The 25,363-nt window shown below is 37.4% G+C and overlaps 1 protein-coding gene across 1 annotated transcript in view; it reads left to right on the top strand.

The window, feature by feature from the left end:
* The window catches only part of LOC109074686 (signal-induced proliferation-associated 1-like protein 2), a 65,540-nt gene that overhangs the window by 24,531 nt on the left and 15,646 nt on the right, over positions 1–25,363 (top strand). The window contains exons 2-10 of the mRNA XM_042766594.1: positions 5,828–7,549; positions 7,680–7,807; positions 9,186–9,374; positions 12,837–13,011; positions 15,371–15,474; positions 17,512–17,669; positions 18,434–19,019; positions 20,828–21,102; positions 23,854–24,078. Of these exons, the coding sequence (XP_042622528.1) occupies positions 6,181–7,549; positions 7,680–7,807; positions 9,186–9,374; positions 12,837–13,011; positions 15,371–15,474; positions 17,512–17,669; positions 18,434–19,019; positions 20,828–21,102; positions 23,854–24,078 (3,209 nt within the window). The 5' untranslated portion in view covers positions 5,828–6,180. The remainder of the gene's footprint in view (positions 1–5,827; positions 7,550–7,679; positions 7,808–9,185; positions 9,375–12,836; positions 13,012–15,370; positions 15,475–17,511; positions 17,670–18,433; positions 19,020–20,827; positions 21,103–23,853; positions 24,079–25,363) is intronic.

Below are 25,363 nucleotides of genomic sequence, written 5' to 3' on the forward strand. Positions count from 1 at the left end.
GATCTATCTAGTCATCTTTCTGCTTGCCAAGCCGGGGCCTACCAAATGAGAATAAGCTATTTTTATTTTTAGCAATGAAGTTTTATATTTGCTGGAAAGATATGTAGAATACAGGGAAGTAGCAAATAAATCAGCCAGATGCTGAAGTATCTATCTAGTTAATCATGTTTAACTATTGTTTTCTATAAAAATATATAATTACGTATTTTCTTTTAAGAACATTTGCAAGTCAAACACTTTTATCTATCTATGTTTGTCTTATGGATTTTAGACTGTGCAAATGAACTCTGTGTTGAAATATCCGTGTGAAACAGTATTGTAGGTTTCCTGCATGCCGCCGCTTGGAATAAATCCAGAAGTGTTCGTGGCATATGAGGCATTAGGGCACATCGGCTCCTGGCTCTTGTTATAGTGCCTCTAGCACTGGAATGCATAAGCGCCAAAGAGACTCCATCCTTACTCCTAACAAGGAAAGGGAAATGAGAACACAAGACCTCCCGGCAGCGTCTCGGGAATGAGAAATGTAGGTGAGCTCAGGACTGAAGCGAAAGAGCCTGGAAAGCTTTGACAGCATCTGACAGGGTGTGCCCATGTAGGGTGTTCACTGAAGCTGATGACAAAACTTTCTGGTTCTACTAGGTGTCTGGTCACCCCAGTTACCCTGCTGAAACTGCAGGGCTCAATTTACTCAGTCCTTCTGTCAAAGTCATCCTTTTGTTGTTGTTTTTTTCAATAAAACCCCAGAGCAAGCAAAAGTGGACAGAACAGGAAGCAATAATCCATTAGGTGTAACCTTGTAACATTGATTTTGACTTAGGAAGGCCTCAGTTTACTGCAGAAAAGGAGTTTTTCAGTATTTTAATCTTTGAAATATAACACACAGTAGGGACCAGGTCTATTTTAGATTATATTTCACAAAAAATAAAAAAAAAAACAAAAATAATATTTTGGGGGAAATAAAAAAAAGCATTACAAATAAATAATTTTTTCATTCAAAAAAACAAACTGAATTGCAAGATATAAACTTCAAATTTTTCTAAATAATTTGAATTGTGAGATGTAACATTTGCATAAAACATTGATTTGAATTTCTTTAATAAATTTTACAATTTCTGATTTTGTAGTTGCCTCATTTGCATTAATGACAGCAGTGCTTGATCTCCACAAGTTTGTGCAAAATGTAATGTTTATGTTATTTAGCATGATTCAAGATCCAGAGAGCTTCCTTTGCAGCTTCTAGTGCATGTTGCAGATTGATTGATGAGTGACCTAGAAATAGTGAAGAATCTTAAAGGGGTCATATGATGCTGCTAAAAAGAACATTGTTTTGTGTATTTGGTGTAATGAAATTGGCCAGCTATCCAGTGCGTTGTGATTGGCCGAATGCCTCAAGTGTGGGACGGAAATGTTACGCCTCTTAACATATTGTGATGCCTTGTCGAAAACGAGGTATTGTGATGCCAGCGTGTGTGTCCGGCCGGAGCAACGAGACATAACAAAACATAAACCCATTATAAACGTGATATAAACATGATTTCTAGTCGTGTCTTCTTTTGGAAGGCAAAAACAAAGTAGTTCCGCTTTCTCACTGAAACACATTGTGGCCTTGAGTAAGCGGAGGCCGGAGGCCTAGAGTGAGCCGCGGTCTAGAGTGAGAACAGTGCGGCAGGCGGATTCTACGAAGGAGTGTACCTTGGGCTTGCAGCAACCACATGTGATGACCCCGGGCTGGACTCTGCTTCATCCACGGTTAAAGCCGATTCAGCGATCCACAGTGCAAAGTTGATGTATTTGCTCAGCGACCAGCACGGATCAGCTCCAGGCATGACGAAACGTATATTGTCCTCTTTTGGAAGGCCAAACAAAGTAGTTTCGCTTTCACAGTGAAACACAGAGTGTCTTTACGACATGGCGGTGGGGGCAAAAACACTATTACAACGAGAATAAAAGGTACGCCTTCTTTGTTTGGGTGAACATCTGGGCGGCGTTATGCAAATCTTTCCACATACTGACGTAGAGATGTGGGGGCGTGTTAGAACGAGCCGTTTCAGGGGGCGTGGACAAGTGTTAACTTTTATAAAGAATATTCCTTTGGATTTGAGACTTTAGTCTTTGCAACTTCACAGATGATCTTTATTCACCAAGAGCTTGTAACACTCCAAAGAGAAAGGAAAATTTGAAATCGCATCAAAATGACCCCTTTAAATATTTCTTCATTTAAAAACTTCAAACTTTTTTTATTTGGAGGTTTAAATTAGATTTTGAATTCCAGATTTTCTGGACTTTTGGACCTTTCTGTATGTGGTTTGGACAGACGGAGACAGTGTACTCTGTGAGTGCACTGACCTCCTTTCCAGCATTGTTTTGATCTGTTCATACCACATTTCAAAACCCATGTCTCAAAAAAGACTGCTGTTCCCGTCAATCATCCGGCAACGAATGAGGTAGTTTAAATTTAAGTAACATTCGACTAACTAAATCTGTTTTCCGAGAAAACAATCAAAATGTTGTGGATTTATCACCTGACATCAAACAAGAGTGTCCATGTAAGCTCCTTATTCTGATTGTGGGAAAAAAATGCTTTGAGTCATGCCTGTCAGGAAGTTGTTATTTCTAACAAGAAAAAAAACCCTTTAGTTCAGATATTCCCTTATATCTTCTGCCCTGTCAAACACTAGGCAGACAGGGACTTCTTTTAACTTTTGTGGCTGTTGGAAATGATAGACGGGCCAGTGTGGTCACAGTCCCTGCTATAGATCCAGCTGTCTAAATAGATTGGGTCAGCATGTCTTTGCGGTGGGCGATGATAGTGGTGATGAGCTCTGTTGTTTGGGCGGCACGGTGCATGTGAGCAAGCGTTTGAAAGCAGGGGACCGGTTCATAATGGTAATCAATGACCTGTACAGGAACTGCAGCTGGACGGAGGACGTTGGAGGGGACAGGATTGGCCATTTGCCTGGCTCTGAAGCCCAGCAGGAGATGCTGGGAGGGAGCCTTTCAGATGTTCTATTTCTCTTTCCTTTCTTGTTTTGGATAAGGCTGGTTTATTGGGAAACTAATGTGGTAATGCCTCTAAAGATGGTGCATATTTCCATTTATTTCAAAGTAAACTGGTCCCAAAACAGATATTTATTGTATCATAGGGATCACAGTAATCTTGTATGTCTTGGAGGACAAACAGACCTCCTTCTGACATTTGAATTTTTAAAACCAAAGCAGATTGACAGTAAGACGTGAATAATTCATGTCTGTAACATCTGATGTTCTTTCAGTGATTAAGATGTGAGTTTAGACTGAATGTAGCTATGAGCTGTGGATATAAGATTATGATTTTCAGATGATTTGAAAGGGTTTTTCTTTTGGACTTCTAATAAAAAACATGAAATAAAATAATATATTGTGTTCACTTCACTTATGATTTAAATAAATACAAAAAACAAATTATTATTATTCACACAAAACTTGGCTGTATGTCACATCACTTAAGGTCACTTAAGGTCACTATTTTGCATAGTGAAAATTAAGCCTCTAGGACCATTTAATGTGGCATTATTTTCTTGACAGTTAAGCATAATTTCCTCCTAAATTCTCAATCCTATAATGTAAGGAAAAAAAGATAATTACCATAATGTTATTGTTTTTATTATTTTTAATAATAATAATAATAAATTCCATACAGCAAATTCTACCATTATATATTTTAAAAGCTTGTTAATGGCAGTTTTTTTGCACTATGATAATGAGAATTGATTGCATTTGCATAATTGTCATGAAAATAATGTCACTGAGTGAAAAAATACAAATAAAATGTTTTTCTAAATGTTACTAAAAACATTTTTGTGTTTAAAATGAGTGCAAAGTATAATTTATTACTTTGGTTTTGTGTGAAATAGAGTTCTAGACCATTTTTGGTAGTTTTCATGAGATTCACTGTATCAAAGGATATCAAAGCTTTGTGTTGTTTTGTAAAAGAGAGACCCCTTACATGTAGCTTTTTCCTCCTTTTAAGATTTAACCGCATTCTTTAATAATGAAACGGCTTGTCATTTGTGCACATATTATTTAGCTTTTCTCTGTTGCCCGATGCTAAGTTTAGCCTGACAGGCCCTCTTTGTTCACACCATGTTCAGTTATGCCAATGTTCAGTGCTGCTGGGAATGTTTTTGATCATTGAACATTTGCATTTTCAATTTTTGATTACACCCACATTTTAAAAGCAATAATTCCTCTGCATCTCCTCTGAAGATGAGCATGTGTCACTTTGTCCAAATGTCAGTGCCATGTCTTTTGATAAATTACAGAGATTTCCCACATTGCTTTATCTAGACATCAGCTGAAAAGGAATGTCGTTTTAAAGGAGTTATTATGTAATGATAAAAGATTACAAAAAAATAGTTTTCTTGGAAAAATATGCTCCCATGAATTGTGTACAATAAGACAAATGTATCAAATAAGTAAGGTCAATTTTGTTTCCATATTGACATTAAATCACAGCTCTGAATCCAGTGAATTTCCGGAGTCCAGATGGGTATTGCAATTTGAAAAGGCAAAATTTCAATGTAGTAGACAGCTGGTGTTGATGCTAAAGGGTTAAAAGGGTTAAAGGTATTGGGGTCAGTGTGAATGTAACAGACAGACAGGACTGTCCATCCAAAATACAATATTAATAAATGCCAGTTTAATCAGATTTCCTTTTGAAGGATTATTTTTAGGTTGTTGAATTTCACAGTGTGTACCCGTGGCAGTGTCTCAGTACTATAATTTTATACTCATTTCCGTTCTCACAAGTACTTTATTTTTGGACGATATGATATTGGAAAGCTCTTTTCCTGAGTTTTCTTCTTTTCTCTGAGTTCTCTCATTGCCCTAAAGCAGTAATTCTTAACTGTTTTTTTTTGTGGTGACCCAAAACAATACCAAAATCAAAACAAATGTTCTTAAATCATATATTAAAATGTTTTGAATTTACTGTGAACTTCATAAGCCAAGTATAATTGGAGTAGATTTAAGTAACAAAGTTTAACTTCATGTATGAGTTCATTTGATGTATGAATTGATGCCAAAAAAAATTAAAAGTAAATATGAAAGAGCATTTTCTCCTCCCTTTTAAAGGTTCATATGCCGGTTTATTATTGCATTTTATTGTTCGCATTGTTTCTTTTCTATTTGAGAACCACTGAACTCAATGGAAGAACTTTCAAATTTGTGATGAATTTGGAAAACAATTTAAGGTATAGGTTATTGGTAATCATTTTAATAATTTGTCATTTTCATTGTGAATTTTTAGGCCATTCATTCTGATTAAATACATCAGCTTGCATCTTGTTTTTCTATTTGTGAAAAAGACATAAAAAGATGGCCATCTGTCAAGTACTTTCAAATGCAAATTATGTAAATGAAACAAAAATTGCATTGTTTTTCAGAGTTTTGTAAACACCTCTTTCAATAACCACACTGAAAATCATTACAGCTTAACACTGCAGGAAAAGAGGTCTGGATCTGTTTTGCTATTTATCAGAGGTGGTAGAGTGCCTAGATCACTAATGGTTTTTCATTAGATTTTTATGTCTAATTAGTCTGTGCACAAAGGTCAAAAAAGTGGTACATTTGTTATATAGATGATCCAGAAATGGCATGCATTCAGGTGAAATAGAAATGTGCTTTCTGAATATACATTCAAACCTTTATTAAATTAATTGGCTTTTTTGCTGATGCTTTGTTCAGTTGAGGATTTTGAGTGCTTTGGATTCTTTCAAGGTCACACTGGTATCTCTCCCTCCCAAATGGATTCTCTAATGATCTCTCTCTCTTTCTCGTTTCCTTCCAGAGCATCAGAGAGATCCCACCTGGCTTTGTTAAGCCTACATGCCTGTGAAATGACCGCATCTTCTGCTTGCCCTCCTGTGGAGTGAGCAGTTGTCCTTGACAGTGACACAGAGATAAAGAGACCCATTCTCCTCCTATGGATTACAGACCTATAGGTCTGAACACCCTGACGTGGGTCAGTCTTCATTCACAGACTTCTCCCAGCGCAGTCAAGCTCCTTCTCTTTTCCATAAAATGCTGGAGTTGGAATTTCTGGTCTGGACAATTCAACGCCAGGTATGAATGTCCCTAACTTTAGGACTAGGGATACAGCAGACAAAGCCTTAGAAGCTTGAGAAGCACCTCACCTCAGAGATGCAGACTGATGATCTATTTGCCAAAAAGCTTCAAGCCCTGAATGGTAATATGGGACCTCCTGGTGCAAACACACAGGGAACACCAGCAGTGCCCAAGATGGGCGTACGTGCAAGAGTGTCAGATTGGCCACAGAAGAATGATGGCCACGGTCCACCACCCAGATACGAAAGCCTAATGACGACCTTCCAGAATGGACAACCCAGTCAGTTGCCGGAAGATGTGGTCAAACAAAGCCCAGGTTCTCCTCCCAACCCCAGCTTTCTGGAGGCAAAATATGGACTTGGTGAACTTCTAAACCACTCTCCTGGTAAAGTACACCACGCTCTCCAGAAGAGGAGCAATAGTGACGTCACCATCAGCGATATAGGGGCGGAGGACATGGATCAGACTGCAGTCAACCCCAATACAGGTGCCACTTTGCACCGAGAGTATGGAAGCGCGTCCTCCATCAATCACCAGGGTTTGCCCGGTGAAGGTTTTTTTGGCAATCTGAAAGTTTTCCAGCCAGAACTCTCAGAGCAACCAAGCGCACCACCTCCGCATGGCTTTCCAGAATTTCGCCGGTATGAGGCCGCCATTTCTCCAAGTCTCCAGACTGCTGCACAGATTGCAAGCGGGGACATTCTCTGCATTCCGAACTACTCAGACTATGTGGACAGTTCGCTCTTCTACAGTCGGGAAAGGGAGAAGTCCTTCCTACAGCGACAGAAATCTGAAAAGGGCGAGATATCCATTTTCCGCAGACTGAAGACTATGAAGAGCGAACAGCGGCAACTAAGCGAGCATGACGATTGTAGCAGACACGGCCGTCCATCGAGTTTCCAGAGATGTTTCGCCCACTATGACGTCCAGAGCGTGCTTTTCAATATTAGTGAGGATGTTACCAATCGTGCCAACTTAGCACGTCAACAGAATATTACCACGGGGGCTTCTGCAGCATCCCAACACCAAATTGGTGGGGGAATGGACAGTCCTGACCCTGTGTCTATTTGCGAGTCTCCTTTGGATGGCTGTGAGGAACTAGGGCAAAAAGCTTCCACAGACCCTGACGAAGGGGATGGGAAGAGCAATGGTTTGGTGCTAAGCTGCCCGTACTTTCGTAATGAGATAGGCGGTGAAGGTGAAAGGAAACTGAGTGCCACCAAGCCAAACAGTGGACCCCACAACAATGTAGGTGACAATTATACTATAGAGTCTTCTTTAAGTTCAAACTGCACCAACGCAGGGGTTTCTGTCTTGGAAATGTCCCGTGAGAATTACTCCTCTCGTGAAAACTACGCTGTTCCACGGGAATGCATCAAACGCTACATCATTGAGCACATGGACATGGGCGCATACTACTACCACAAATTCTTTTTCAGTAAAGGTATATTTTAAAATCTAGACATTAATTTGATTGGTCTGCTTACTATAGTGATAGATTACCTCACCTGGTTACCAAAAAATGTATCTCTCACTATATAATGTGTTCTTACTCTTCTTACTTTTCTCTAAAGAGCACCAGAACTACTTCGGTGTTGATGAGAACTTGGGCCCAGTGGCAGTTAGCCTTCGGAGAGAGAAGCTGGAGGAGGGGAAGGAGGGTCCACAGTATAATTATAGGGTCATCTTCAGGACCAGCGAGGTAGGATGGCATCTGTAAAACATGGTGTTTAACATGCACCATTAAACAAACTTCTGTAGATCCATTGGTTTTATCATTGGTGATACATTTTTTTTCAGGATTCGTTGATAAATAAAGGGTAAAAAAGAAGAGCATCTATTTGAAATAGAAATTTATTCTAACAATATACACTACCATTCAAAAGTTTGGGGTCAGTCAATTTATATTGTTAGAAAAGATTTATATTTTGAATAAATTGTTTTCTTTTTAACGTTTTATTCATCAAAGAATCCTAAAAAAAATATCGCAGTTTCCAAAAAAATATTTGGCAGTGCAACTGTTGCCAACATTGATAATTCTAATAATAAATCAGCATATTATAATGATTTCTTAAGGATCATGTGACATTTTATACTGGAGTAATGGCGGATGGAAATTCAGCTTTGCATCACATAAATAAATTCTATTTTAAATGATATTGAAATAGAAACCATACTTTTATATTGTAATAACATTGTGCAAGATTACTGTTTTTTTCTGTATTTTTGATCAAATAAATGCAGTCTTGTTGAGCATAAGAGACTTATTTTAAAAAAATAAGTCTTACTGATCCCAAACTTTTGACCAGTAGTGTGAGTATGTGTATATATATTATATATACTATATATATATATTATATATATATATATATATATATATATATATATATATATATATATATATATATAATTACTGCATTTTTTATCAGGCAATGAGTGGACTTCTCATTAATTTATAATTGATTTCCATCTTCCCATTAAGTGCATTTCCCAAAGCTTTTACATCATCTCCTCTGAATACAAATCAGAGCTGCCTCACTTATAGCATTGATTGTTTTGAAAATCAGCTTAAGATGGATGATGTTTGTGTAGTACTATTGAATTTTTCCATGTATGGTGATATAAATTACCTTACTGTACTACATGATTCTCACCACTGACATGGTATATAAAAGTCCCAAACAGTATGGTTTTCAAAATGGCAAGGTATCTTTCATATGTGGCCTGCCAGGGGTTTTCCTAAGGGTGACTGGATAGTTTGCTGAACTGGCGACTGAGCATACAGTAGTCTTTTTGCTAAAAGCCAAAGCGTTACTTCAGCATTCGCCACAGTTAGTTGAACTCAATTATTCATCTAAAACATTGGCAGGGCTTGTCTCTGGATTCAGCGCTGTTGCAGGGACATTCTTAGAGAGTGCTTTGCCATTTGAGAAGACAACGAAAGAGAATGGTTTATCCATCTGTTCAGCATGCTGTGTATTCATTTAATGGATACATTTGCCCAGTTCAACCAAAATTTTGGACTCTTTCCTCCTTTTTACTAAAATAAACTTCTCTCTCTTTACTCTATACATCTTCAGCTCACCACTTTGAGAGGCTCAATTATGGAGGATGCTGTTCCCTCCACGGCTAAGCATGGGACTTCCCGTGGACTCCCTCTTAAAGAGGTGCTGGAGTACGTAATTCCTGAGGTCAACATTCAGTGCCTCAGACTGGCCACCAACTCGCCTAGAGTCCCAGAACAACTGCTGAAGCTGGATCAGCAGGGGGTAAGTACTGTACTAAAAGCTCTGCAGTCAGTTTTACACAGAGAAAGGGTGTGGATAAATTACTTGATATAACTTTTTTTAAATACGTTAAATACTATAAACTAGGGATGCACCGATAAATACCATCCGAAAATGGTATTTTCGGTTTTTGGCCAAAAGAGAAAACCGGTCGAAAATGTATGCCGTGCTGCCCAGCAGTGTTCAGCGTGCTGGTCCCTCTAACCATCATCACTGTGCGGTGTGATGCTCCGATCAATATTCCGCTCTATGAATGCGTGTTCCACTCGTGTACTGCACATGCCCACCGACAAAGTAAAGTCCGCACAAATAGCGCAGTGACAGGAAGTTTCCATGTTTTATACTTGTTCCTGTTTGTGCCAAGTGCATCCAGAATTTTTTAGTTTCAGTTTCAGCCCAGAATTTTCATTTCAGTTCATCCCTATTATAATCCATAAATAGAATTAAAATGAATAACTAAATAATTATTTATATGTTTAGTTAGTTTAATTAATATTTTGCACTGGAACACTATATTCTGATCTGTTTAAAAATCGCTGCAATATTAAATATGCAATTGACATATTTTTAAGCAGCGTCCTGCAGTGTGGCATGCTGTAATTAATCTAAATATGTTTTAAACATTATTTTACAATTGGATCATTTGCAGTTTTTATGTCCTTATATTAACTGAGACTGCATCAAATATATTTGTTTATTTGCTATGCCATATGCAAATTTAAAATGAATTTTTGAAGTCATTAGTTTATTAATTAAAATTGATTTGCTATCTTTTAAACGTAATGTTGCAGTTACAGGACGTAAGAGACACTGTTTCCCTTATACGGATATGCCAGTGTGTTAAAAAAATAGAATGTTAAACATAACATGCACAAATTTAACATGTTAAATATGACATTTTTTGCATTTACTACCCAAGCTACCCTTTGTAAATATATAACAATAAGCATTTCCCACAATACAGCCAGGCTGTAAAATGATCATACCACGGTTTGGACAGCAAGAGACAGTTTGGCTAACACAAACTGACAGGTGGGAATAAACCTTCATTCTCAGGGATGATTCATTGCATACTGTGTACAATGTTGTGAACCATACATGTCTGCAAGGCTTGTAATTACTAAGACATAATCAAGTGGGCGTTTAAGAAACCATCAATTATATCCTTCATACTGTACGTCCCATTCGCTTGGTTTTAATGCATACTGATAAAACCAGAAACAGATGTTTTAAACTACTTCTGATGATGTGATGTTCTTAAAAGCTGTTGTCCATTTGATAACTTAAGCAAGATTGAGCTTGTAAAGTGGTTCCTTTGGACAAGGCACCTATCAGATGCCGCTGAAGGCCTTGCAGCATTTCCGTTTGAGGGTTCGGATTGCAGGTGTGTCAGGATGAGACAGTGTTTTACTAAAGAAGCCTTTTTATAAAAACAAAGATCCAGTTACATATTGACAGACCCAGACTTGCACATCTCAGGGCTAGAGTGGAACAGAGAGATGAGCAGTTTTGTCAGTATATTGACTGAATGGAATCTGAGAAGCAGTTCAAGTCTTGATCGATATTACAGCCACACGACGGCCAGAGGGGAAATCTGAAGAGTAATGCTGTAGAACAATGAATGCATTGAGAGAGGTTAGTTGTAAAATTAATGTTGGTAATTATTTCAAGTGGTATTTTGTCATCTCAGTTCAATCAAGTTCAATGAATACCTCACAGATGACCTCACTGCAAAATGGTAATTCAGCTATTGTCTGCGTTTCCAGCGTTCAGACAAAAGATAACTCGTTTTCAAGGCAAATTATTCGACAAAACCACAGAAATCATCACCATGGCAACCACCTAGCCACACAAAACTGCCACTTGATCAGTTTGAGACGCTGCCTGTGACCAGCTACACTTAGGGTGAAAATGAAAGAAAATCATTGCTCTTCTTATGCTTTCTTGAGTCCCCGTCTTTATCCTTTTCTTTATCTCGCCTCCATACTCTCTCCCAGTTCTACCATTTCTGTTAATGGTTGGGGGGGGTTCCTCTAGAGACTGTTGGTGGCATTTTATGGCACAAAAGCCATAGCAATTACAAGAATAGCACTAAAATTGCTTTTACCATTTTTGAAAAATTGGTACAGGCTGGAATTACGTGTGATTTCGGACAATTACCATAGACTTCTTAAAATTCCTTTGTCATTGTTAACCAGCATTCTTCAGTTTGTCATCCAATCAGCAATTCCTATTATTGTAGATGTTAAGTATCATACTTTTCATTATTTTTCAATAATTGTGCAGAAAAATGTCTGGCTCTTTTTTTTTTTGCCTGTCTGAAACCTTAGCTTCTTTCTTTAGTTTATATCTGGTATGTTTGTCTCATACATAATGCAAAAGTGGCATCTGAGGGCAGTCTGCATGTCATTATGTGTCAGGCTTTTGCGTAGATTGATAGCACTTAACATGACTAAATCACCTCGATGTATATATCCGTCATATAATATTCTTTAAGAGTGCTTTTGAAGGTTTCCTGTACAATGTGCATTGAAGATTGTATAAATATATCACTCTTTACTGTGTTCTCTTATAGAATTGATGCTGTTACATTATAAATTATGCCATGTAATGTGTAAGGGACAGTATTGATATTTTTTAATTGAAATATAAAAAATTCAAATGTTCATTGAAATAAAGCGGTAAAAATATAACTTACGTAAAATAGAAATATTAAATAAAAAACATGAACTTAGTAACTAATTGAAATAAGTTGAAGTACTACAAGTACTGACACTAAAACTGAAATTAAAAATAAATCAAAGCTATATAATTGTGTATATGTATATTGTTAAGAAGTGATAGTAAAGATTTAGATTGTCTTTTAAATTTTTTATTCATCAAAGAATCCTGAAATAAGTATTGCAGCTTCCAAAAAAAAAAAAAAAAAAATTTTGCAGCACAAATGTTGCCAACATTGATCATTCTATTAATAAATCAGCATATTAGAATGATTTAAGGATCATATGACACTTTATACTGGAGTAATGGCTGATGGAAATTCAGCTTTGCATCACATAAATAAATTATATTTTAAAGGATATTAAAATAGAAATCATTATTTTATATTGTAATAACATTTTGCAAGATTACACTTTTTTTCTGTATTTTTGATCAAATAAATGCAGCCTTGATGATGAGCATAAGAGACTTCTTTAACAAACAACAAAATTTACTAATCACCAAAAACCTCAAAACAACAGTATGTGTATATATATATAACTGACCACAGAATGCAGCAATTGGTCACTCAGAATAAAGTATTCCAGAGAGCCATATAATAGATGTAATTAGGGCTTTAGGATATAATAACTGGTTCAGACTGAAGAGCTATACATAAAAAACTTGTCAAATATCATTACAATGATTAAAACTGATTGAGTTTTTACTCTTTGTAAATTGTAGCTGAGTTACCAGCACAAAGCGGGCATCCTATACTGCCAGGCCGGGCAGAGCACAGAGGAGGAGATGTACAATAATGAGACGGGTAGTCCCGCACTGGAAGAGTTTCTTGAGCTGCTGGGTCAGAAAGTCCGACTGAGGGGGTTCAACAAGTACAGAGCACAGCTGGACCACAAAAGTAAGTGCTGCTCTCACAATGATATCCTCAAAATGTTTGAACGTTTGATCCACTTTCACTGCTGTGAGTCTTTGACAAGACAGAAAGCTGCTTGGCAGCTTCAGGTTCATTTCTGAAATGGGTTTTGTTAATACCATATTTTTCTCAGTCAGTGTATATAGGGCATTGGACAGTTTCTCATAATCTCTTAGTCTGTGCAGATTACATTTACATTTAGTCATTTAGCAGACGTTTTTATCCAAAGCGACTTACAAATGAGGACAATGAAAGCAATCAAAATCAACACAAGAGCAATGATATGGAAGTGCTATAACAAGTCTCGGTTAGCTTAATGCAGAACACATAGTAAAGTTTTTTTTTAAATCATATAATAAATAAAAACAAAACTAATAATAATATTAAAATAAAAAGAGGGAATAGGAAAATAATTGTGCAAGCTAGTGTTAGAGGCATTTTTTGCTTTTGTTAATTGTATAATAAATAAAAAAGAAAACCTAGATAGAATACAAAAAGATTAGAGAAGCTAGTGTTTCTTTTTTTTTTTAAGAAAACAAGTTGTTAGTAAATAAATAGAGTGCAAGTCCAAAAGAGCCATTTTTTTAAAGAATAGAATTAGAATAGAGAGTGCTAGAGTTAGAGGGTCAAATAAAGATGGAAGAGATGTGGTTTTAGCCAATTCTTGAAGATGGCTAAGGACTCAGATTGAGTTGGGCAGGTCATTCCACCAGGAGGGAACATTTAATTTAAAAGTCTGTGAAAGTGATTTTGTGCCTCTTTGGGATGGCACAATAAAGCGACGTTCACTAGCAGAATGCAAGCTTCTAGAGGACACACAAGTCAGAAGTAATGAATTGGTAAAGGGGTGCAGAGCCAGTGGTGGTTTTGTAGGCAAACATTAATTCCTTGAAATTTATGTGAGCAGCTATTGGTAGCCAGTGCAAATTGATAAACAGAGGTGTGACATGCATTCTTTTCGGCTTGTTAATAATTAATCTTGCTGCCGCATTCTGGATTAATTGTAAAGGTTTGATAGAACTGGCTGGAAGACCTGCCAAGAGAGCATTGCAATAGTCCAGCATGGACATAACAAGAGCTTGAACAAGGAGTTGTGAAGCATGTTCCGTAAGAAAGGGCCTTATCTTCTTGATGTTGAATAAAGCAAATCTGCAGGAACAGCATTTTTAGCAATGTGGTCTGAGAAAGTCAGCTGATCATCAATCATAACTCCAAGGTTTCTGGCTGTTTTTGAAGGAGCTATGGTTGATGTGCCTAACTGGATGGTGAAATTGTGATGAAACAATGGGTTTGATGAAACCACAAGCAGTTCTGTCTTGGCAAGGTTGAGTTGAAGGTGATGGTCCTTTATCCAGCGAGAAATGTCTGTTAGACAAGCTGAGATGCGAGCAGTTATCCTCTGATCATCAGGATGGAATGAGAGGTAGAGTTGAATGTCATCAGCATAGCAGTGATATGAAAAGCCATGTTTCAGAATGACAGAACCTAGTGTAGACAGAGAAGAAAAGTGGTCCAAGAACAGAACCCTGAGGCACCCCAGTAGTTAGATGTTGCGACTTGGACACCTCACCTCTCCAAGATACCTTGAAGGACCTATCTGAGAGATAAGACTACAAACACTGGAGTGTGGTTCCTGAGATGCCCTTTGCCAATAGGGTTGACAGGAGGATCTGGTGTAGGGCTGTGCAATTAATCGCATTCGATTGTTATGCACATCTTGTCAGTAAAGCCGGTCCCGTGATTAGTACTAAATCACCATCACCTGCTTTCAGATTGAGCGGCTTTCACTACACAGAGCTGTAGTTCACTGACAAGCTAGGCGATATCGCGTTCGATATCGAATGCAATTCATCTGAGATTATGAGGGTTATTTTACTTGTCAGTGAACTACGGCTCTGTGTAGTGAAAGCCGCTCAATCTGAAAACAGGTGATGGTGATTTACTACTAATCATGGGACCGGCTTTACTTACGAGATGCGCATGACAATCGAATGCGATTAATTGCACAGCCATAATCTGGTGGTTAACTGTGTTAAAAGCAGCGGACAGATCCAGCAACACAAGTATGAAGATTTGGAATCCGCTCTTGCCAGTCTTAGGGCTTCAACAACTGAGAGCAAGGCAGTCTAGGTTGAATGTCCACTTCTGAAACCAGACTGGTTGAGGTTGAGGAGGTTGTTCTGTGTGAGAAAGGCAGAGACTTAGTTGAACACAGCTCGTTCAGATGAGCCATTTGCAATTTGTATTGAACTGACTATTTTTATATTTCATCACCAGTGTATGTGTCTTTTCAATTTACTGCCTTTATGCTGATGTGTGTGATATAATTGTATCTTTTCTGCAGCGGACTCCACTGGCACTCACTCTCTCTACACCACCTATAAAGACTTTGAACTGATGTTTCATGTCTCTACAATGCTGCCCTACACACCCAACAACAAACAACAAGTGAGTCTGACACATTTCATAATTACTCCATTCTTTTCATTTACTCATTTAATTTACTCAATCCCATGTGACTTTATTTTTTCTATGGAACACAAAAGAACATATTTTGAAATCATTTTGATAAAATGTCTGGTCTGTTAGCTATTACATGACTTAAGAAATAAATGATCTTCTTCAATTGTATTTTATGGAAGGCAGTCATACAGGTTTGGAACTACTTGAAAGTACACTACCATTCAAAAGTTTGTGGTCAAAAACGAATACCTTTATTCAGTAAGGACATTAATTTGATCAAAAATGACAGTAAACGTATATATATTTAAAATGAATGCTATCTTTAGAATTTTCTATTAAAATCAGCGTATTAGAATGACTTCTGAAGGTTTGTGTGAAACTGAAGACTGGAGTAATGGTTGCTGAAAATTCAGCTTTGCTCACAGAAATAAATGACATTTTAAAGTATATTAAAATAGTAAACTGTTTATACTGTAAAAATCTTATTAGATATAAAATAAAAAAAAATCAGACTCCAAAAGTTTGAGTGGTAGTGTAAGTAACTGTTGACAACATTTTCACTTAATGGTATATTTAACATGTGGTTAGGTCCAATTATAATTTTTTACTGCAAGCAAAAAAGCAGATAGTCCAAGATATGTCTGCCATCCTGCTGATTTATGCACACTTGAACATGCACCTGCGCGAATGAGATTCGGGTCTGTTCACTTACTCATGCCTGTCTACACAGAACTCTTTCAGCCCTCGTCAGCTCTCTGTTCAAGTGGCTGGTCTTGATCTGTGCATCTTTACAGACCTCACAGGACCTAGACCAATTGTCCTGCATCCTGCTAATTGTAAACACTTCAGCGGACAGGCCACGTTGTCATGGCAACCATCTGAATGCCCCATCTTATAAAAACAAAAAAGCTCCCTTACCAGTTGCTCAGACAAGGCAGATTTTATGTCTTAAGGGAAGAGCAGGGACATATCAGGGATAATAAATTAGGTATCTGTCATTTTCCAATGCAGTTAAAATGTGAAAGACTGTTCTTATTTATTTGGTGGAACAAATTTAAAGAGATTTATTTCCTTCATCCGCTGTACTTTTCAATGGGCGGAACAATCCTAATAGAGTCTGCTGCAGATTAATTTACCACCGTAACAGTTTTCCATCATTGACTTCCTGAAATCCCCATGGCTACACTGAGCTCAGTCGGATAATAAAATTGAGATTTGTGCTTTTATAAGAAAGCTGTTTTTACAGAATGAGTAGAAAGAGAAGTAAAGGAGCCCTTGAGTGGGTCTGTCTGGCTAATTTGTGGGATTAGTTGTTTTCTGTCCATTGGATCATGGTCCGATAGGGATTATTTTGGGAAATAAGAGCTTTTAAAGTCAGTACACCTCTGATCCCCTTTTTTCCCTTTGGTGACAGAGAGATGAGCCCAAGGGATATACAGTAGACTACAGCTAAACCTTTACATTTACATGTGAATATCACTTGCATTTTTGTAGAACATTATATTATGCTATTGACCATTCTGAGTGAGCTGAGTAAAGGGAAGTGTGGGTGAGGGGAAGGATGTGGATGAAAAGGAACACGTAAGAAAGATGAGAAAGGAGTTTTCCCACATCTTCTCTCAAAGAGATGTGGAAACAGATGTCTTTATTATGTTAATACACTGTGATCGTATTGTCCATATTTCAGAAGATCAAAGTGTCTGAGGATCTTTAAGTCTTCTAATATTTACACATTACTTAATTTTTCTTACAAACAGTTATTTATTCAGAATGCCGTAGGTACTGACTGACTTTAGTTAATTACACGTGGATGTTTCCATTTTAAATTAAAATAAAATCTTGGATTTTTTTTATATTTTATTTAATATTATTTTATTTCTCATGTGATGTATTTCCACTGTTTTATAGTGTGTTTGAATTTATTTTTGCTTTAGGTTTCTGATTGTATGTCATTAACTGTAACTAGTTTCTTGTTAAAGATGCACTATAATGACTTTCTTCATATTATTTGTTCCCCTATTCCTACTGAGGAAAAGGCACATTGGAAATGACATCGTTACCATCATTTTCCAGGAACCAGGAGCTTTTCCGTTCACACCCCAAAACATACGCTCTCACTTTCAACATATCTTCATCATTGTCAAAGTTCACAATCCTTGCACAGAGCATGTATGTTACAGGTAAGATGAAAAATTTCAGTTAGTCAAAAACTGTCAAAAATAATACGTAAATGCTTCTGTTTTACAATAAAGTTGGTGGTTTAGTTTATACATGTCTTATACAGGCTTGAATAAATACTCTTTTTTGCAAAGTCATACCCAACCCACCCTGAATAAATCCAATTTTGTAAATTGAAGATTTCATCTTGTTTGGACGGGGGGGATGAAGATGCTTTCCAAACAGCTTGGTGACAGTCAGGTTTGACCTCTCAGAACGATAGGGAGGATTAAAGGATAAGATCGAAGGGAATTCAATTTCCAGTCTTATTTACTCAGTGTGTACCTCTTAAGCTTGTTCAGCATAACATTGCAGAGAGCTGAGGGAGGCTGGAACCTGGCTCAAAGCAAAATTGCCCATCTCATCTTCTGAGCAGATCTGTGAGAGACTGCTGTGGAAAGATTTCAGAATTGATGTCAATGTTGAAGTCAAACGGAAATTCTTTCTATGTATTTTTCTTTCAGGGGCCTATACTATCTCAGCTTAATATGTGGAGATAGATGTAAGCCATTTATAGGCTGACTGGATTAATGTCCCAAAAAAGGATATATAAAATAATTATATTAAAATATATAATATCTATGTGGAATATCTAATATGATACCTAATATCTTTGTGGAAACCGTGATTACATTTTTCAGGATTCTTTGATGAATAGAAAGTTCAAACAGCATCATATATTTCAAGTGATTAAAACTCATTTCATTGTTATTTCTTTATTCATTAGCATTGCAGTTGCCAGATCCAAAGATGTGCCTGTGTTTGGACCTCCCATACCCAAGGGAGTGATGTTTCCAAAGTCTGCTGTATTCCGGGACTTCCTGCTGGCTAAGGTGATCAATGGCGAAAACGCAGCCCACAAGTCTGAGAAGTTCCGCGCCATGGCGACGCGTACACGCCAGGAATACCTTAAAGATCTGGTGGAGAACTTCACCACTGCAACGCCTGTGGATGCCTCAGGTGCAAAATTCAGCTTCATCAACCTAGGTGCCAAAAGGAAGGAGCGCAGCCGGCCAAGGAACAACGCTCATCTGTACAGTGCAGGAGCCATCACGTGGTCAGTGGTTGCCCGGGACAATTGCCAGTCCACTGATATTGGTTGTTTGCTGGCCATCTCCCGAGAGTTTGTGGTACTCATTGAGGAAGCGTCCCGGGAAGTGGTTTTCAACTGTTACTGCAAGGACGTGATTGGTTGGAGCTCGTCCTCAATGGTGGGCAGGGTGAAGCTCTTTTACGAGCGCGGCGACTGTGTGGTGTTTTCCGTGCAGGATGGATGCCCAGAGGAAGTTCGAGAGGTCGTACAGCGATTAGAGGTATGAGTAGCCAATCCAAGATCAAGTTTAATCTAAGCTTAAGCTTACACCAAGCTTGCCTTTTACTGTGAATAAGTGAGCTGTTTTGGTATACAGGATCAAGTTTCTTTTGCAATCAGGGGCCAAGGGTCAGTGTATTAGCATTAGAAAGGTAGAAAGACCATGCTGGAACAGATTACACTACCTTATTTTACCTTAAGCTTGCCAGAACGTTCACTCTATTCACTCTGGGATAAATACATACATCAACACACTCCTTAATAAAACCATATTAGTTCCGCTTCTTGGTTTATTGCTGCCCATTCATGCTCAGCTGGTCCAGACATAGAGAGTCACACTTTTTACAGTGCAGTGGAGGGTTAAATGGGTGTACTGCTGTTTAAGTTGATGAACCCAGTCAGCATGTGTGGTCCATTCTCTTTGTGAGATTTGACAGCTTGTAAAATACTGTTCTTTGACTCTTAAACATGCTGTTAAATGTGTTTATTGCATTGGGTGGTTTGCTGTCATCATCATAGCATTTGTGTAGCAGACCATCAGCATGTTTTTCTTGAAATAAGCAAAATTAAAATTTGTTCATTACTTATTCACCCTCATTTTGTTACAAACCTGTATGACTGACTTTTTATATGTTGAACTCAACATATAAAAATTATTGTTTGTATAAGTCAGAGTAATATCAGCTTACCCGAGGTTTGCTTAAAACTGTTTATTTTAAGATCAAGTAGATGTATACAGAAGGTTTAAGCTATGTCCAAAACATGTTTGTTTTAGGAGTCAGGTGTCAGATGCATGGAAAATCTTAAATTTAAATTTCTTAAGATAAATTCCAAACAGTTTCTAAGAAGTTCTTACATATTTTTTTAAGAACTTCTTTAAAAAAATGGCAGGCTTTGGCATTATCTGGTTTGTATTGCCGTTCTTTCTGAAAACTCACTGCTCACCTCAGAGGCTGTATTTCTGAATTATGTTATGATTATAGGCTTACATTAAAATCCCTAATTAACTTTATTTCAGTGTTTTTGTTGAGTTGTTACTAGGGTTGCAAAGTGTTAGAAAATTTCCAGTAAATTTCCGGAAACTTTAAAAAAAAATCCATGGAATATTCCCAAAATTCCTGTTAAGTTTCCAACATTTCTGGAATGTTTCCAAATTTACTGGACATTTTCCCCCTTTTTTGCAACCCTAGTTGTTAATGAATTTTGTTTTCAACACAGTCACATGACGCAATGATTGTTTACATTATCAATTATTGGTGTCACTTTAGAGAACTTGTGCACATCCCTAGTAGTAGTAATATGTAATATACGTAGCTATTGTTATGTTTTAATGCTTAATTGCAACAATTTGGAGAATAAAAATATTTCACATAACATCTTTGGGGGTTAGTTTATCCTAACTTTAAGAAATTCTTTTTTAATGCTTTTCAAGAATTTGAAAAATAACATTTTAAGAAGTATTTTTGGGAATATAAAATGTTCTAAATAAGAAAATAAGAAGAAAACAGCATTTAGAAGAATGGTTTGGTGAATCCGGTCCCAGGTTGTCAGTTTGGGTTGTAGGAATGTGTTTTTCATGAGACAATCAGTCTGTTGTGTTCTCCCATGTTGGTTTGACATCGGTTAATTTCATCCTAGAGAGACCTGGCTTCAGCCATCATCTGTATCTCTGCGTACCTGCTTACACATCTGCATGCTTACATGTGCAGGACCTTCTGCCCATTATCACAGCACAGATTTTATCTTAAGTCACTGAGGTGACAAAACGCCCTTTTTCAGATGGTGAAAGTTTCTACAATTGTCCTACAGATGGTCACCAGGGGTTGTGAGGCGCTAGAGATGATCCTGCGCAGAAATGCCCTGGGCCAGCTGGGCTTCCATGTCAACTTTGAAGGCGTGGTAGCCGATGTGGAGCCATTCGGGTTTGCCTGGCAGGCAGGACTTCGCCCAGGCTGCCGTTTGGTGGAGATCTGCAAGGTCGCTGTTGGGACTCTAACTCACGAGCAGATGATTGAATATTTGCGGACCTCCACACCTGTTACGGTGGTGGTCATACAGCCACACGAGGATGGCACCCCCAGAAGGTACAGTTTGTCTTCCATCTTACATTAGCAGATAAGCTAAAATGTGAAAAATATAATAAAATGTGAAGAAATGTTCGTGTTCGTATTGCTGAATATCTTTGTCATGCTGTGGCCACATTTACAGCCCTCGAAATTGAACCTTTATCCTTTATTAAATGTAACTCATGGACAGATGGGCCACACCAGTTTCTCGTGGGTTACAGAGAAGATGAGAAGATTAATCCTCTTGAGATAATCTGTGAATGATATGATCATAGTCCGCTCATGTTTTGGTTTTGTTTTTTTTAAAGCCTTTACATGAAAGAAACCACTTACAGCAAACCATCATGGAATAGAAAGTGACCCAAAACCCTGTCGAACTTTGTTGAACACGTGCCTCATGTTCTGTTTGCTCATTTCAGAAAAGAGCCGAGGGCTTTACCAAGAACATCTGAAGGCAGAGATTAAAGTGGCCCTCTAGACTGTCAATAACTGGATTGACATTTATCACCTCCCTGCAAGGCATAAAAGCCGGAGATATCAAGCACTCGGTGCTTTTTGTAAACATAAATTTGTAGAGGATTGCTTGAATTTCATGTTAGCCTTAACTGCGTTATATATATGTATCTTGGGCAAGTCGTTTTTAGAGAACAATAGTTAACTGAAGCATGCCCGGACAAGTCAGTGTTGTATTTGGTTACAGCAGTGAGTTTAAAAGTACTGTTCCAACTGGATAGCATTTAACAAAAACATTTGTTTTAAACTTGTAATACCCTTTTGAGTGCAAGGCAATGGACTAAAACTAATTGTAGCACCTTAGCAACAACATAGCAACACACTAAAGCTACTTGTAGCACCTCAGCAACTGCATAGTAATGCATTAAAACCACTCAAACCACCAGCAAAACTCCTATTTCTGTAAAAATCTACATCAAATCTAGTCTTAAAGTCTGCAGTCTTTAGAGATGTCTTGAATTTGAAATGACTAGGCGTATTTTTTTCATTCACAACACTCTGTTTGTAAGACATTTCTCAATTCCAGGAATTTGTGTGTGAGAGTCTAAGAGTGTGTTGTTCTTCATTGAAGTACTTTTTGAAGTACTGTATCTCATTGTAGAGGCTGTGAGAATCTGTCTTGAGAGCCCGAGCTGGTTCCAGCTTTCCATTCAAGGAGATCACCAGAGATACTCGTTTCAGAAGTAGTTTGGTGCATGTGGTCGGAACAGAGTGTTTTAGATCGGAAACGCATCATTAGCCATCAGTGAATCCTGCTGGCGTGTGCTGGACTTGTGTTAATCTTCTGTTTGTTCTTTTGGTTTCTCCCTCTCTAATAACACACGCCACAGATAATCACAGCAAAATACAGTACATCATTTATCTGATACCATTTGTCATCTCATTTGTGGATGTGTCTTTTTTCTTGCCAAACAGCTCTGCAGTGATTATCATTTAATACATTCTGCCAAGTTCACTTACAAGATCTTCCCTTGACGCTAAATTTTGTATTTCACTAGCTGACTAGACTGACTAGAAAAATAATCCAGATTAATAAATTGGAATGGATTCATAGAAATAGCCTGGCTCTAAATACAGCTCACAATTATGTACAGTGGGGTCCAAAAGCCTGAGACGACTGGTAAAAATGCTCCTATTTTGCATTTTTCTCATTTAATACACTTTTTTTTTTTTATTACAAATGTTATTAGAATAACATTTTGAGTGAAAATTTAAATTCGAAAAATTAGTATGTATTAGTATTTGGTAACATCTGGTAACATGATTAATTTAATAAATTTGCTTTAAATGACTCCGAATCCTAAAAGTTCCCTGGTTTAACTTGTTTTTGAACTCCATATTTTTGACTGTTTTCTCAAACCTTTGGACATCCTCTGTATGTGTAGATAAATGTCAACAGCCGGAAGTTATCCAGTCAGCTCAGAAGCGTGAAGGAAGCAATCATGCTGTTGGGGGTGGGAGGCGGGGTTCTGACCTGTAACTCAGCTGTAATAATAATCAATAATGCAAGTTGTTTCTAAGTGAAGATAAACACTGGGTTAGCTCATGTAGGCAACATGAAACAACATTGTGGTTGCTATCACAAAGCACTTACATCCTTCATACAGTATCTGAGAAATCAGCTAATGATGCCAGTAATACTGGATATATGTCATGCTGCATCGATTATCGGAGAAAAGTTAATGTGATTCAACCTAAAAACACAAATCAGTTTATGACTGTTCTCCATGTTCAAAATGAGTCACTAAATAACAAACTTGGTCACCTAAGTCATCAACAATAAAATGTTGGGCTGATTTTAACTAACAAGCCCCTTGTAAAAAAGAACTGTGATGGTATTAAATGGAAATACAGTAGTAAATTAACATACAACATGATATAGAATGATTATTAATGCATCAAGGATGCATTAAATTGATCAAAAGTAACAGTAGAGACATTACAAAAGATTTTTCTAATAAATGGTGTTCTTTTCAACTTTCTATTTATCAAAGGAATCTTTAAAAATGTAGCACTGTTTCCACAAAATAATTAGCACATTAGAATGATTTATTGTAAATTGTAATATTTAACAATGTTAGTGATTTTACTGTATTTTTGATCAAATGAATTCAGCCTTGAAGAGACTTCTTTCAAAAGCTTTTGAATGGTATAGTATTTACTGTATAAATATGGTGGTGTTACTTTCATACATTTCCAAAAAACATTGTAGCAACTCTAAAAACCCGTTGTAATTCTCCTTTCTGTGTTTTTCAGAGGTGCCTCAGAACTGTATCGTGTCCCCTACATGGAGTACAAGACTGTTGGTCCCGGGCCTGGTTGGCACAGGATGAGTCACGTTCCCCAGGGGCTGCCGCTGTCTCGTGTTTCTCCCACTCAGGGTCCAGATCGACCCTCCCCGAGCCAACAGATGTTCCACTACGCCCAAGCTGCCATTTCGCGTAGCACTTCTTTTGATAAGAAGTACCAGGATGGATCCAGGTTAGAGATATGTGACTATGTCATTCAAAACACATAAGCTGCTCTTTCCTACTCATACAGTATACCCCTACAGTATAATTTCAATCGTGTATCATATTGTGATTAGAGATGCACAATAAATATCAGCATGATGCGCATCATTTACTACACAGAGCCGCTGTTCACTGACAAGCTCCGCAAAATATGATTGTGGTTTTGCGCAGCTTGTCAGTAAACAATGGCTCTGTGTAGTAAATGCTGCTCCACGTGAAAGCACGCATGTGTAGAGATTTACCGCTGATTACAGAACCAGCTTTACTGACGAGATGCGCATTAATATCGTGCCGATATTTATCATGCATCCCTAATTGTGATCCAACTCTCATGATTATGTAAGGAAATACTTTCATTACATATTTTACATGAACAGCTAAAGCAAAAATGCCTGAAGTCAGATACAAGGACAAACATTTTTCTGGCTCATATTACTTAATGAAAATTGATTAAATGATGTCATATTATCTTTGTAAATAGTGGACTGGCTTTGGAAATGTCCAGATCACGTTTCACTTCAAACCTAAATTAAGTTTGGTCTGTTCTTCATTTAATTTTTAATGTTCACTTACTGTATTAAGTACAGTTATATTAGTTAAGCACCCCCCCTCCCACCCCCACCCTCCAAATCTCCTTAATGCAGAAAAATCTAATTATGATTACTATAGTAATTTATGAATCCTGTTTGTTTGTTTTTTTAACCAGACTTCATATATTATTCAAATTAAATAAATTAAATTCAGTAAAACCTTCATATACATACTTACAATTCTGCCTCACAAATGTTGCTTCTATATGAAACATAAAATTTCAATAATATATTATTAATATATGTATAGAGAGAATATGGCTAATGTTTTTGCTATGATGTGACATTTTTGGCACATTCACCCAAAAATATTTGTCCTAAATACATTTGAATGGAGTCCAAATGTTGAGCCTAAGAGAAAATACAGTATTTTCAGTATAATCTCAGTACAAGCTATTCTGTATTGGGTCGCCAATGTCAGTGTGTCAGGACAGTTAACAAAAAGCAACACCTGTTTTTTTTATCGGGCTCAGCAACAGGAACTTTAAGAAACAATGATTCATAACGGTGATGTTTGATTATCCAGACACATCTCTGCTGACATTTCCACTGGGAAAGCCCAAAAGGGAGCATATAGAGGCTATTAAGGATGATACATGCCACTCTGTGGATTAGAGGAAGGAAAAAAGTTCAGAATGATTATGTTCTAGTCTGGTGTGGCAT

This window comes from Cyprinus carpio, chromosome A11 (assembly GCF_018340385.1).
Source record: "Cyprinus carpio isolate SPL01 chromosome A11, ASM1834038v1, whole genome shotgun sequence".
Taxonomy (NCBI): Eukaryota; Metazoa; Chordata; class Actinopteri; order Cypriniformes; family Cyprinidae; genus Cyprinus; species Cyprinus carpio.